Source organism: Fusarium mangiferae (genome assembly GCF_900044065.1).
Source record: "Fusarium mangiferae strain MRC7560 genome assembly, contig: FMAN_scaffold002, whole genome shotgun sequence".
NCBI classification, from domain to species: Eukaryota; Fungi; Ascomycota; class Sordariomycetes; order Hypocreales; family Nectriaceae; genus Fusarium; species Fusarium mangiferae.
Window position 1 is genome coordinate 561,278 of NW_024573922.1, and position 14,345 is coordinate 575,622.

The 14,345-nt window shown below is 49.6% G+C and overlaps 5 protein-coding genes across 5 annotated transcripts; 3 read left to right on the forward strand and 2 right to left on the reverse strand.

Annotated features, from left to right (window-relative positions):
* Positions 1-628: 628 nt before the first annotated feature.
* Positions 629-1,201, reverse strand: FMAN_06571 (uncharacterized protein; the record flags this gene model as incomplete). The annotated part of the gene is made up of 1 exon (XM_041826632.1): positions 629-1,201. One exon carries the CDS (start codon positions 1,199-1,201, stop codon positions 629-631), a length of 573 nt encoding a protein of 190 aa, XP_041677675.1.
* Positions 1,202-3,514: 2,313 nt separating this feature from the next.
* FMAN_06570 (uncharacterized protein) lies at positions 3,515-3,891 on the forward strand (the record flags this gene model as incomplete). The annotated part of the gene is made up of 2 exons (XM_041826633.1): positions 3,515-3,633; positions 3,693-3,891. The coding sequence occupies 2 exons, from the start codon at positions 3,515-3,517 to the stop codon at positions 3,889-3,891; spliced, it is 318 nt and encodes a 105-aa protein (XP_041677676.1).
* A 1,395-nt stretch (positions 3,892-5,286) lies between these two features.
* On the forward strand, positions 5,287-6,437 carry FMAN_06569 (uncharacterized protein; the record flags this gene model as incomplete). The annotated part of the gene is made up of 3 exons (XM_041826634.1): positions 5,287-5,380; positions 5,928-6,015; positions 6,071-6,437. 3 exons carry the CDS (start codon positions 5,287-5,289, stop codon positions 6,435-6,437), a joined length of 549 nt encoding a protein of 182 aa, XP_041677677.1.
* An 835-nt stretch (positions 6,438-7,272) lies between these two features.
* FMAN_06568 (uncharacterized protein) lies at positions 7,273-8,913 on the reverse strand (the record flags this gene model as incomplete). Its single annotated transcript, XM_041826635.1, has 6 exons — positions 7,273-7,415; positions 7,469-7,711; positions 7,765-8,070; positions 8,123-8,188; positions 8,243-8,518; positions 8,571-8,913. The coding sequence occupies 6 exons, from the start codon at positions 8,911-8,913 to the stop codon at positions 7,273-7,275; spliced, it is 1,377 nt and encodes a 458-aa protein (XP_041677678.1).
* A 3,400-nt stretch (positions 8,914-12,313) lies between these two features.
* Positions 12,314-14,282, forward strand: FMAN_06567 (putative phenol hydroxylase; the record flags this gene model as incomplete). The annotated part of the gene is made up of 5 exons (XM_041826636.1): positions 12,314-12,823; positions 12,875-13,759; positions 13,816-13,981; positions 14,035-14,154; positions 14,203-14,282. 5 exons carry the CDS (start codon positions 12,314-12,316, stop codon positions 14,280-14,282), a joined length of 1,761 nt encoding a protein of 586 aa, XP_041677679.1.
* Positions 14,283-14,345: the final 63 nt, after the last annotated feature.

The following is a 14,345-nucleotide window of genomic DNA, read 5'->3' on the forward strand; positions in this document are numbered from 1 at the left end:
GGCCCTTTGCAAAATCATAAATGATGGAAAGCCCCTTACACCACTTCCATCCACAAGTCAGGACCAATTGGTTTGGTCTCTTCATATTACCAAATAACATGAACTCGAGCTCCTTCAGAATGTCATCTGGCATAGTTGCGTGTGTGAGGGCTAGGGAAAGCAAGAAAACTCAAGATCTTAACCCTCAGTAATGGGAATACTCAAGTCAACCTTAGATTAGGGTAAATCTACTAAATTTATCTCGGCATCCTACTTTCAAGCCTTAGATTTCTTGCTCTCGGCGGGGGCGCTAAGAAGAAATGGTCTGGTAGTAAGCATGGTGCTAATCAATAATCCAATGGAGGGCTTTAAGCTTTCGTGTAGTGCTATTGACTCGGTTTATGAAGATCCATGCTTGCCGATATGCATGGCCATCGAGGTTTCCATGGCCGGTTTCACAGCTGTGTCGACCGCCATGACTCGCGGCGTACAGACCAGACCAATGGGTTGTCGGTTCGTGAGACAGCAACGCAATATCTTACACCTGTGCCTGGACTGGCGGTCGACATCATGAAGCAAGAATCACGGTGTACTTATGATTTTGTGCACCTCGAGAGTCATTCGCCATGTCGGTGGGATTGGACGGAATCTAATGCGAGTCTGGCAGCTCCATTCCTCCTTGGTCTTCACCCAATTCACGGCCATTGATCTCTACCGGCGTCGCATGGAACAGGATGAACACAATCCTAGCCCACTGCTCAGTTCTGTTGAACCATTGGTGATTTGTACCCCTCTGAATCACAACATCCCCCGGGTGGATGGTCCGTGTCTCCCCTGAATCCAGCAGACATTCCAGCTCGCCATTGATAAGGATGCCGTAGTCGAGACTGACGGTACGATGCATCTGAGACTTTGAGCCTGGAGGAATGTCACAGTACCGCAAGATGCTACCGCCATGCTTCACCAACCCCGACTTCTGTTTGTTGGCATATGCCTCTTTAAACGTGGAAAGATCTTTGTTGTTTGCAAGCGGTATGGGTAATCCCTCGGTGACGTAGCCGAGCTCGAAGTCGGCAGAGTTTCCTTCGCCTGCGCTGACTTGCCAGAAATTCAGTGGCTCATCGAGGTCTTTGGAGTAACAGGATTTGCCGCTCGAGTCATGTGTTGTGATGAAGCGGTGAATGAAGGGAAGCGCTTTCGGAGGGTTGGAGTTTGAAGACATGGCGGATGGTTCTTGTTTCTTGGAGCATGTAAAACCGAGCAATATTAAATACCGTGCTTTATATCTCGTATAGGTTCGGGATGTGGAGAGTAGTCTCCAGCTCGGGATCGTTCTTAGTGTCGTCTGAACTACGGCCCGATGTCGTTGACCTGTCTGGGGGCGACAAAAGAGTCGGGCCGAGTGCTTACAATGACCATTCCCTCTTTATGGCCCTTGGCCTATCGGTGCGAGACTCTTGTCGTTGTGCTTTCGGTCGTATTCCTGTACGTACTGACGGGCTCGTAATTTCTGGTGATCACAGAGAAATTGTCAGTCAAGTGACCTGGCTTTCGTCATGGTCGGTCGAGACTTCATCATCTCCGATTGTAAGTCGAGTAGCAGTCGTCCAAGAGTGCCGGATCTGGCTTACTCGCTCCGCTACAACGTTTGATAGCCTCGTGTCATGTATGCCATGGCCTTTCGGCATAGCTCGTCGGTCACCGCAATGGACGAGTCGGCACCGGCAGTTGAAGCTGGGAAGCCAAGCTCTGTGGGCAGCTTCAAGTCCAGCCACAGCGGGGCAGTTCGTCTGGGTATAGTTGTTGAATGATCGCCTCGAGGACGGGGAAGGTTCACGATGGTAGTGTGTCGAAACCCGACTGACCCTTGAGAGCACGGCGTTTTTACAAACGCGGACTGTGATCCTGGCAGACAAGCGTTCATCGGCGGTGGCAAATATCAGCGAACTGCAACAAATTCCAAGAGGTTTTGCAAGATCGGGGGTCGCGAAGGAACAAGCTAAAGGAGTCCGAGAAGCTTCCTTGGTCTTGGACGTCGTTGGGCTTCATATCAGGTACGGACCGGAAGCCCGTCCCGCGAGCAAAGACCGCGCAAGTCTTGGAGTATTTGTATCGAGGCCGTTCGCTGCTGGGCATGAAATTGCTTTGGCCAATATCGTGGAAGGTAATCTTTCGGCTCTGCGGTACCCGTGGACGTGTACGGTGTCTTCGTGGCTTGAGCGAGAGCGGCCTGATTTCCGGCAAGAATGGACCGGCCATCAAGAGAAGAAACGCAAAGCTCGTCGCTTCAAACGAAATATCGGCTTGGCGTGCGTTCATCGTGAAGGACAATTTTGGAACGCCAGGCCGCCTTGTAAGGATGTCGAAGAGCGCTGACTTGGGAACGACGAGGACGTGGCTTTCTGACGGTACGAGGCGAGGCCTTCGGCGACTATTGGGAATGGAAAGTGAACAAGGACAGGGTCAAAGGCGAGATATCGTACGATCGAAGGAGCGCTCGAATACAAACAGACTTGGGAAACGACCACGGCGTGGCTTTGGGTCAGCAGGCAGCCACACCGATGGTACAGGCAGACAATAGAGGACGGGGTCACGTAATGCAAACAAGGAGACCAGTGCAAATCATTGAAGCAAACTGAACAGCAGACAAGGGGGGTGAAAAGGGGCTCAGAAGGGATCTGCTCAAAACGAAGCAATGAGGAGACGAAGTGCAGCTTAACGGAACGAAAGAACTTGAGGTCTGTGGCAGCTTTCACAATGTGAAGCCTTTCCCAAGCACTGAGGGATTTTATGATTAGGTACTCATCATTGACGTAGAGTGTCGCCGATGGTTCCTACTGCAGTGTTCAACAGGGAGATCTCGTCAAGGAGATCACCATGAGGCTTTTCAAGAAAGGGGCATCAAGAAGGCATCATTATTTGGGATCAAGGGCGGCGGTCGAAGCTAGGGGCGACGGTTCTGTGGACGGGGCTGAATGACCAGGACCTCTTTCGAGCATCAGCCGAGGGGAAAGAGGACGAGGCAAGGAGGTCCACGGTTGGAATGTTGCTTTGTCGGGTGCTGTGAATGGAAGGATTTGAAGCGCAGGGGTCATCAACTCGTGAGGATAGCATCGAGATGTCGCGGTCTGGAGGAGTCGCTGGGAGGAGATGGGGTCACAGATGAAAAGCGAAAATGTTTGATGTTTTGGGGAATGCTACGCTGATATCTCACAGTACGGAGTGTTTTCCTTTTGCTCAGTACCACCAAGCGGCCCTGGCTGTCCAATACGTTTCAGTAATATTGATTGCTAATCTCAAGGTACAGTCACTGTGGTCAGCTCGGGGTAGGACAAGGTACGTGGCGGTGGGGATCAGGCTCAGTTGATTCCCCGCGCTGCATCGTCGCAGCCTGATCTTTGATGTACCCAGCTCCTTTCCTTTTCGCGTTTCCATCACATAATCATGAAAGGTATGGCATCAAAAAGACGCGGGAATCTTTACGCCGCCGCTGTGATGAAGACCGGGTGGATGCAAGGTGAAAAGTGACAGTCAAATGGCTGAGAGATACAGGGATAGCCCTGACGCCGATGTCGATGACGTGCATGCTGACAACGACGATCCCAGATTGGAGAACAAGGAGCAGCACTTTTGCCACCGAAGTTCCCATTTGAAGTTTGGACCTGCTCTCGATCGACAGTTCAGTTGTCGGACTACAGTCAACAGTCTTGCAGGCGGAGAATCAACATCAAGCGAAATCTTAACCGCGACTACGACCCCGACCGCGACCGCGATGACCATCGACAAGACACGCGTGCACCGACCAGCGAAGCGAACATTTTCCTCCCTCCGACCGAAACCCACCGAGACGAAGCTATCGCCACTCCACGAGCCTACACCGAGTTGCGAATCACAATGAAGGTAACACCGTAACCGCAACACGAGCCCCTTCGAATACGAGCCGAAGTCGAACCGTACCCGAGAAATAAAATAAACATAATGCAGTGATGATGTTACGCAAGGATACGCAGTGACATGATCCCGGGGGGCCAAGTTACATCGGCCGCCATCAAGACAGATGCGGCTCTCGCTTGACAACTCGCGTCCATCTGCCCTAACCCATCCGGGGCTCAGATGTCTCTTGCCATGTAACGCTACTCGTCAACACGACACATCCATGCCACTTTAGTTCGGTGGGTTTGTTGGACGCTAGCAAGTTTCCAGCCATCACGTGAAGCGAGATCTGGTTATGATGTTGACCACTAGGTAGCGAATTTTAATAGCCCTAAAGCACCAAAGGCTTTAGACGAGCTTAGGATAATTTTATCACAGTTTAGGATGATGTTTAGAAGACTCTTTGACTAAAAATTCCCTGTCCTCCCTCAATCCATCGCCTCGAACTCCTGATTATGGCTTGGGGCCAAGATCTGCTGGTGCTTGGTCGGATCATCCTCCGGACCGCAAACACAAGTCTCGGCCCAGCGATACGCCCGCATCTATTCCTCTTTAGTCACGCCGTCCTCCAGTCCCACAGCAGGAACGCGTTTCTTCCGCGGGGCCCGGGTGGACGTGACTGCTGCCCCGGTGGTCGCTGTGACGACGGGACAGAGGTGAATGAGCGCAACAAGCTTGTAGAGCCTATCATACACTCAGAACTCCGGTATGTGACTCCAGTACAAGCGATAGACCCAGCCTCAGACCAGGCAAACGCTACAGAAGCGAGAAGGATGACGTGACCGAGGCTGAACCAACAGGCTCTGGCCTATCATAGGGCACGCTCCCAGTCTGCCACTGGCAGTTCAAGTAGAACGTGACTCTTGACGCGATTGCAGGATGCCCCACACCCAGGGTGCAGATGCCGGAGGGACGGCTACAAATACATCAAAGGCTCCCTTTGCATCCAGACATCCCAAGTCCCCTCAAACTTCTCCATCGCATCATCGCAACGAACGTACATTACCTCAGTCGGTACCACACTTTGATCATCTCTGGTATCTCGCTCGACTACTCCTTTGTTTCGTTAGCCTTCTTACTCGAACACTTCCCTTATATCGTCCGCAACATCAACCCAAGGTCCCCATTGTGCACAGAATTTGCGCATCGCCTTTGGTGATTTCATTTCCCTCCTTCGCCGTGATTCTTACTAAACCTTCTGCAGACGCCAAACGTCTATGAATGCCAACATCTCCCATTATTTCCCCCTTCATCCTTTATCGCAAAGTGGATAACGTTCCTTTTTCTTATATATTGTTCTCAGGCTGTATTTGCCTCCTGATAACTTGTTCTTGCTACGACTGTTTCTTTTTCGAACGAGAACATTAGCCCGAAATGTCAGATCAATTGGTAATCGATGCGGTTGCCACCCGTGCCTACACGTATGCGCATGGTGACACCGCCTTTACAACAACGATGGCGTTTGATCGTATGCTGGCATTCTCTGGGAAAGGCGATTAGGACTTTGTTTCATATCCCATGAAAACGCTTGGAAACGAGGAACCTGCGACATTTGAAAGCATGGTCAGGCAATACGGAGTTGACAGATTATCAACAACCGGTACATGTACCGTATTGGCAATTCGGGTTGCCAGCGCACTAGATCGTGAGAACCCCGGACTTTACGACTTTCGAATGTATGATGTGGGAAATCATAAGATTTGCAGGTGCCTCAACACCTATATTATCATTGACTCGAACAGTCGTGACGGTGCTATGGTTAAGGCACCGGGGGAAGAGTGGCCCTTTAAAGGCAAAAGATTTGTTTGGCAATTTGACGGCTCGGTTGTAGTCACAAATGGAACACAGGTAAGCTGCCAACGATTTCCTAACTGGCCTTTAAGCCTGCGCTCATCATAAGGGACTGCGAGTTTAGACAAACTTAGTCTAAGTTTAGTGTCTCTTATGGTTAGCCCGAAGGTCTCCTGATCTTTGTACAACAATAAGTCATGGGGTAGATTCTAACGTGTTTTCAGACCACTGTGATGAACTGGATCTCTTTCGAAGAGGGCTTGGCTTCTACTCTGAGAGAAGTCGCCAACAGTACAAGGCTATTGACTTACTGTAGGCGAGGTTTATTCCGTTTTCTTAGGCTAGTTATCTCGCTAATACTCTTTAGTTCCACGAACGAGTACGGCGACCGTTTCTTCAAAGGGTTCATGAAATGGCACCTCAAAGGGGACGATCACGGTACGGGTAGAGACCTTTTCTCACGATACCTCTTCATGTCAGCGGACTTGAAGGCCAGGGAGGAAAACAACAAGGAGAAGATCTGGCGAATTGTCTGGCGTGAGGGCCTTCCGAATTTTCAAGATAAGGCTGGCACTGTGGCCACTAACGAACAATGTGGCCAGCAGATGCGCAAATTTGTTAGAACATTTGGCTCCCTTGAACAATGGCGCCATGATCAATGTGGGAGGTTTCACCATCGGATCTGGGACGCTCTGGTTGAAAAGTATGGCTATCCGGTTCTAAAAAGGGGTTAGGGTCCCCACTGGCGCTGATGCTGGCTTACTTTGGCTTATCGAGGATAAGCTATCGTCTTACCTGGTTGTTGAACAATGAATAAAAGAGACAGAGCTTAGGCTTTGTCTCGTCAACAAGTTTGGGCTTCCTCTTATCTAGTAAAGGTTCAGTTTCCGTCTTCCTGAGGCCACCTCTTCTTGGGCAATTGTGTTGGGTAGCTGTATACTGCCCGGATTGACTCTGATAAGAGTGTTATTTTGAGTTGATAAATCCCACAGCTGATGGCTCACATCGCGCGCCTCACACGAGACCACCCCTTGTCTCGCTAGATTTAGTTCAATTTTATACTAATTGGGGCTACTCGTTACTTCGTTCACGGTTTTGGTTCAGGTCTTAGCATGATTACAGTCCTCCAACATCCTCCCCTCTTTAAGAATTAGACAATCACTGCCAGCTATAAGCATGATCTTACTTTGAAGTAGCTCTTCGTGAAACCTGGGTAAACAAATGATCTTTCGGTGAAAAAATGAATAGTTATTTCAGTAAGTTCATATCAAGTCCAAGAGCTTATATCAGGATAGAGAACTTAGTTACTCAGAACAAATTTAGGAGAATTTAATATCACTCCGCTTTTGTCATATGCCAACAACATCTTGGATATGCATAGAATGGGGAAGAAAGCTTGCTTGACTATCTAATACTAACTAGGTTGACCAACCACTTGAGTATTTCCACTTTGTCTTTCTCCCCACACCATTCAACAACCCTCGCATACTAACAGTACGGCGTACAGGTCATTGAAATCAACTTCCCTTTTGCCAGCTCGCAGTCTGTCTTTCCCGTAACTATTACAAGTTACACTTGGTCTTCAGGGCGTGCTTTGATTGACTCTTTCCATTCACGAAGCACTTCGTCTCTTCTGCGGTCATCGGCTTCATCACACTCCTCCATGATCCTATACGCTTCATACTCGGGACAGAGGTATACCGGAATGTCCTCTGTCAGCGGTTAGCACAATTCTAGTTTGAAGAAAGTGATCTCCTGAACTTACTGTATCCCGGAAACTCGGCATTGAACTCCTCCTCAGACATATTGAAGATCTTATCGTCTTCAGCCTCCCACTCCTTCAATGACTCCTCTTGCTCTTCTTTAGTCTTAGGGGGTCCCATCCCAGGTCGAAGCGGAAGATCACTGCCATCACCGCAGTTGTGGGAATAACGGGGCTGTTCGTCATCGTCCCCTTCCAGCAACTTCTCAGCTTCTTCTTCGGTCAAGCAGAAATCCTTTATAGCGTCTGAGATGAGTCAGTATGATATTGATTCGAAGAATTGAGAGTAGTAAACCTACTGTGTTCAGGATGCTGAGCATGAAACTCCTTATCGTTCATGTTCCAGAGAATCTCAAATTGCTCTTGTGACTTCTTCCAGGACTCTTGAGACTCTTCCTCAGTCATTGGGGGTCCCATACCAGGGCGGAGGGGAAGTCCACTGCCATCTCCATAGTAGGAGGCATAGCGGGGCTTTGCCTCATGCAAACCTTCCTTGAGACGTTCCTCATGGAGGCAAGCATAGTATTCATCGCACAGCATTTCCTCGGTGTCATCCTCCATCATACAATGGAATCCTTCTTCGGTACAATCTTCATCGGATTCATCTGTATGTGGTTAGGGCGAAGGTTTTCAGGACCCTTGTAGGGATGGACTTACGGGAATTTGGAGATTGGACATCAGATACCTCCTCTTTGTTATATCTGTAACAATCTTTCGGGCCATCTGTGATCAGTTAGCAAGAAACAGGTTCCGAGTTTCTTGACTTAAGGAACTTACTGTAGTTAGGAAAGTGGGCATCGAATTCTTCGGAGGACATGCGGCCATGGACCCAATCACGTAGAAGCAATATCTCTTTTGACGACAGATTTTTCTGCTCGTCGGTCACAGGGCCCATACCCGGCCGAAGCGGGAGACCACTACCATCGCCGTAGTTGTTAGCATAATGCTGAGTGTGGAGCTCATCGCTTTCCTTGGGCCCAAAGGATTCTTTTTCTTCCTGCGGCATCGCAAGCGCTTCTTTTGTGATCCTATACGATTCCTTAGGAGGCCCCCCTATAACCAATTAGCAAAAATAGTCACAAGGTCATTGACGCGTTGAACTTACAGTAATGAGGAAAATGGGCATCAAACTCTTCGGGAGACATGCGACCATAGATCCAATCACGTAGAAGCGACTTCTTTTCCCACCACTCAATGGAGTGTCCGTCTTCGTCTAACCAATCCTTCAATAATGGGTGAAACGGGCCATCTTTATAGCGGTAGCGATAAGTAAAACGCCGTCCGTTTACTTCCTTAACGCGTTCCTGAGTCGCCTCAGTTTCAAGAGCCTTGGTTACTTGGCCCGTCATGCCAGGCTTCTCGACAGATTCCTTGGAGAGCATCTCCCCCGCTTCCTTGGAGGGCGTCTCGACAGACACGTCGGTCTTCTCACTGGCCTCGGGGCTCATAGTTTCTTCCTGCGGGAGACTGTCAAAAATGAGTTAGCAAAACACGTAACAGTAAATGGAGGCTATCGTGGCAGTGGTTACAGCAGATGCCTCAGCCTAGGGGCGCTGGCTCCAGCTGAATAAGATGTGAAGTGTGAAGACAGTGGAGGAAGGATCAACAGTCGACACGCGAGTGTCACAGATCAGCAGAGATGAGAAGCCTTGGTGGCGTGAGAAGACAATGAGAAATCTGACACAAACTACCTCGGGGCTCCAGTGCAAGGGATGATGCAGAGCAAATGTCTTCTCCTCGTGACAGCGCGGGCGACGCAGAGTTACTTGCTGTGTTTGGTAAGATTGATGCGTCGTGTCCGCAACTCAAGGATGAAAGGCCTGCACGATGCAAGGGGTGGCTGATGAAGAAGGATTACTGACGAAGGAAGTGTGTTGATGGAGTAAAAGTGGTGGTGGAGGAAGAGGTTGGATGGAAGAAAAGGTTGAGGGAGAAACGCGAAATTTATAGGGACAGCGGGACTGTGCGTCTGCTGTAGCTATGACTCCACCATCTGTCTGACAGTGGTTCAAGCTCATAGTGCACAAGGCCGCTCCGCGTAACCTACCACCACCAGGTCGCATATCCCCTATGTAATACATGCAACGTTGTTGCCACTGTTGCTACGTATGCTTAACGACAGCCGGCCCTGGACAAGGCCCTTCATCCCGTGGTTTGCATCGAGATCAAGCTCGAGGTAGCCAGGGCGAGTAGTAAGAGTACACGGGAGTTCCGACCTCCCTTGACGCAAGCTTTCGCCAAAGCTTTCACGGTAACGGTGGACTTAACCGTCTCAGTAAGTTGAGGCATGGCGGTAAAACAAATGGCATGCCTGGATTGACAACAATTGTGGTTAAAGAATCCGTGGTTTACAGAAAGGCCAACCCTGCCTCAATACACAGGCCATAGCTCCGAGGAGCAATACTCGAGATTTCGCACATTGCCCAGCGCTAGAGCGTCCCTCTTTTTCGTTTGGTACTCTAGATGGCATTTATACGATATTTCCCTAAGCTTATTGTCCATGCCTCCAAAGAGAGTTTTAAGCGTCCAACATTGGAAAACACCCGCTACTGTACCCGCTATTGTTTAGGGAGATGAATCACAAGATGGTACATATCAGTCAAACCTAGAGGATGCAAACTGAGCCCAGCTCCTTCTGATTGTGACTCGCTTCATTCTCAAAAGCCCACTGTATCTCGCCATCCCCCAGTTTCCGCTCACCAACACTCCCATCAGGACCGCTAACCTCCAGGTCTTTCGTAGATCCTTTTTGAGTCTCTATGTCGCTTTGCATGGACCTGCCAGCATTGAGTTACCTATCAGGCACCTCAGAGCTGTCTTCAACAGTTACCTAGATGCAGTGTGAGCTCCGTTGAGCAGTCGCCCCACTCACCCTGGCTATGTCTACAACTCTCAATGGATACCCCGAACGTAGACATCACACCGAGGGCCAATGACTCATTGAGGCCGAACTATCCTACAGGTCACAATAACGCGCAGTCGAGCCTTGATCTTGTCAATGGCAGTTATCTGGGCCCTTGGTAATAACAGCTGCAGTTGCGGAAGGTAATCGTTGCAGTGGCAGCAGCCTATCCGCAAGGGGAATCCACTTGAGACGAAGGACACAAGTGGCGATGGGAATGCCGAAATACGCGAAAAGCTATGGTTGCCAAAGCGACGGGCATGGCCCAGTGGTCTATCGGGTGGCCTTGGGGGAAAGGAGCTTCCAATGGACCAGCTTGGCGTTACAAAGGAGGACCACTGAACCAGAAGGTTTCAAGGTATTCATACTCCTAGACGTAGCTTTGGTAGAGCTGTTCGGGACTTCGTAGCGAAGGGGAAACAGGGTATACGTACCCACATGGCTCCTGTGAGAATCTGTTCTCTGACCAGGCACTGCATACTGGTATCTCCATTTCTCCATCACAGCTGCTTTCTCTAACTACTTAACCTTACTACGAACAGCAAGTGAAGTTCTGATCTCCAGCCAGGGCTTGAACCTGAGTTGCTAAACAAGTTACTTGTTCCTTCGTGGACCCAGACACTATATGAAACAATACAGAACACGTCGACTCTTGCCACTCGGGAAAGGCAACCAGTCAATGCTCCGCTGTTCCATACACAACATCAGAACGGTCGGCCAAGCCTCGACTTGCAGCACAATCTTGAACAGCAAGTCCTCCTTTCTTCGCCAACACGCTCATCCTCCGCACCGTCTCCAACTCAGACTATTTTCGTCCTCTTTTTCTCATATCCTACTCCATGCCTCAACCACTAACTTCTGTCAAGAGCCTCCACTCGTTTGCTCGATCACCAGGACTACCGCTACAGTTTCCGAACCCGGCCGTCCGAGAGTCTTAATGCTGCGGCCGCGCAGCACACCCCCCGAGCTTATGTCACGATCAAGTTTACTGAGAACCTATTCCTTGCAGACTCTGCAGTATCCTCGAATAGTTGGGTCTACCGAATCGAATTGTCGCAAGGGTTGAGAAATACAAGTTGGCGGGACTACTTAATCGCGAAAGAGAGACATATAAGCACCTTCAGCAGCCCTTCAGCACGTCGCCATTCTCCGAATCAACGTCTTGATAGACTACAAAGCCCGGTCGGTCCTTGTTCTTTCTTGCATCCGGAGAAGAGGGACGATACTCGTGGAGGGTGTGCTCCCGGGTGAAAGGGACCTTGACGATATCTTTCAGTATCTTTGGCAGCTCTTACCGATATGATCGTCTGTCATTATGCCGCTAGACTTGACAAGTTTCATCTTGTGACTGCATTTCCAAGATCGAACGGAGCCTGGCAACATCAACCAGTATCGACCGTCTGATCAGAAAGAATCCAATACATCTTCCCTGTTTGCAACTCGATAGCTACTCGTAGCATAAAATAGAGATTTGGCAATATCACCAAAAAAGCAACGTCCGAGTCCTTGGTGTTTGTTAGTCTCGCTGTGAATGTCAAAAATTGCAGCTCGTTGGGAGCCGTACCAACCCTAGGGGAGGAAAGAAAACTCAGGACCTTGATCCTAAATGACAAAAAGACTTAGGTAAACTAGCATAACTTTAGCCTAAGTTTAGGATACCTTTTGCTGAGTTTATTTTGACAGCCTATATCAAGGTCCGGTGTTTTCTTGCTCCCTAGCAATAATGTGTGTGGGTGGCTACCGTAGCTAAGATCCGAGCTTATTTCCCTGCTCCGCTGGTTCCGTGGAACTCGGATGCCGACAAGATCTGCCGTAGAAATCCAACGGAAGCCCCACTCTCTTGAACCTACACCAACTACCGTGCAGCGACATACCCAGTAAACGCCATGAGGATATAATGAATGGACGAGACCATGGAATAATATCACAAACCATCAAAATCAACAATGGAGTCTGAAAAAGTGCAAGTCATCATCTGCGGCGGCGGTTCCGCCGGCCTCACAGCTGCGATCTGGCTCGCCCGCTTCAACATCGACTTCAAAATCCTCGAACGTCGCCCAGGCCCTCTCGAGATCGGCCAAGCAGACGGCGTTCAGTGTCGCACTGTCGAGATCTTTGAGAACTTGGGTATTTCTGAGCGTCTCTTGGAGGAGGCGTATCATGTCATGGAGGTAGCCTTTTGGTCCCCTGATGGCAATGAAGGACTTGTGAGAAAGGATCTTGCTTATGATACAGAAGAGGGGCTCAGTCACCAACCTCATGTTATTCTTAACCAGGCGAGAATCAATGATTTGATGCTGCAGGAGATCATCAGATTAAGGGCGAATGGGACGAGTGGGGTCTTGTACAATTCTCAGGTCGAGAGTGTGAGGATTGTTGATGATGAGGAGTACCCCGTTGAGGTTGTCACCATGCGGAACGGCGAACCTTATAAGTACCGTGCAAAATACGCTATTGTAAGTTCACATACTCAACAACCATTCCTCCTGCTAACAGGCTGTCATCAGGGCTGCGATGGCGCTCACAGCACTGTCCGCAAATCTCTCGGCTTCAAAATGGTCGGCGACTCAAGCGACTCCGTCTGGGGCGTCATGGACGTCTACCCCATCACCAACTTCCCCGACATCCGCAAAAAGGCCATGCTCCAGAGCAAAAACGACGGAAATCTCATGATCATTCCTCGAGAGGGCGACGAGCTTGTACGGTTCTACATCGAACTTCCCGGTACCTCGGCTCGTGACGTCACCGAGCAGGACCTCATCGACAAGGTCAAGCGCATCTTTCACCCCTACAATATCGACATTGCGCGAACTGCCTGGTGGTCTGCTTATGTCATTGGCCAGCGCCTCGCAGACCACTTTACGAAGGACCATCGTATCTTTCTCGCTGGTGATGCTTGTCACACTCACTCGCCCAAGGCTGGGCAGGGTATGAACGTCAGTCTGCAGGATGGATTCAACATCGGATGGAAGATGGCTCATGTTCTCACCGACCGAGCGCCACCCTCAGTCCTAGAGACATATGTTCTCGAGAGACAACAGACAGCTCAACAACTTATCGAGTTCGATCGCTCGTTCAGCAAGCTATTCTCGTCCGAACACCGAAAAGCCAACGGTATCACGGCAAAAGACTTTCGCGACAAGTTTGTGGAAGCAGGACGCTATACAGCTGGTATGGCTACCAAGTACAAGCCTTCCATTCTGACATCTTTGGACGAAAGCGATAACAGCATTGCGTCGGGATTGACGGTCGGGATGAGGTTCCCAAGCGCACCTTTTGTGAGGCTGTCTGATACAAAGCCGATGCAGCTGAACAAGAACCTTGCTGCATACGGACGATGGCATGTTCTCACCTTTTGCTCCGGAGATTTTGCTAGAAAAGGATTGTATGAGGTAAGTCTTCCAACTTCACAGAGTTCTCGAAACTTCGACAACTGACGATTCTTCAGGTCGCCAAAGAGCTTGTCCATCTCAGCAAGATATTCACCCCTACTGGAGAGCCTGCGGACAAAGTGTTCAGCCATACCCTTCTCATCAAGGCGGAGCGGAAAACCGTCGAGATTGATCAACTACCGGAAGTCTTCTTTCCTCGCACAGGTCCATACAATCTCAGAAGTAAGACAGGCTTCCGACATTAACGTGAGATATACTAACAAGACATCCGACAGATGTTCACCGTGTCTTTGTCGACGATACAAATCCATACATGTTGGGCTGCGGACAAGCTTTTTCGAAATACGGTATCGATGCGGAACAAGGCGCCATTGTCGTTGTTCGGCCGGACTTATGTGAGTCTTTGATGCCCCAACCCTCAGCTCATACTAATACCGCTCCAGATACTGCACGCGTTCTTAGCCTCTCTCAAGTCGCGGACCTGTTCACGTTCTTCAAAGGCTGTTTGAACAGCATTGGATAGGTAGTCAGGTTGTAAAACGTCACGAATTTATGTATTGTCCTACCCATTTTGCTTATCCTGTAG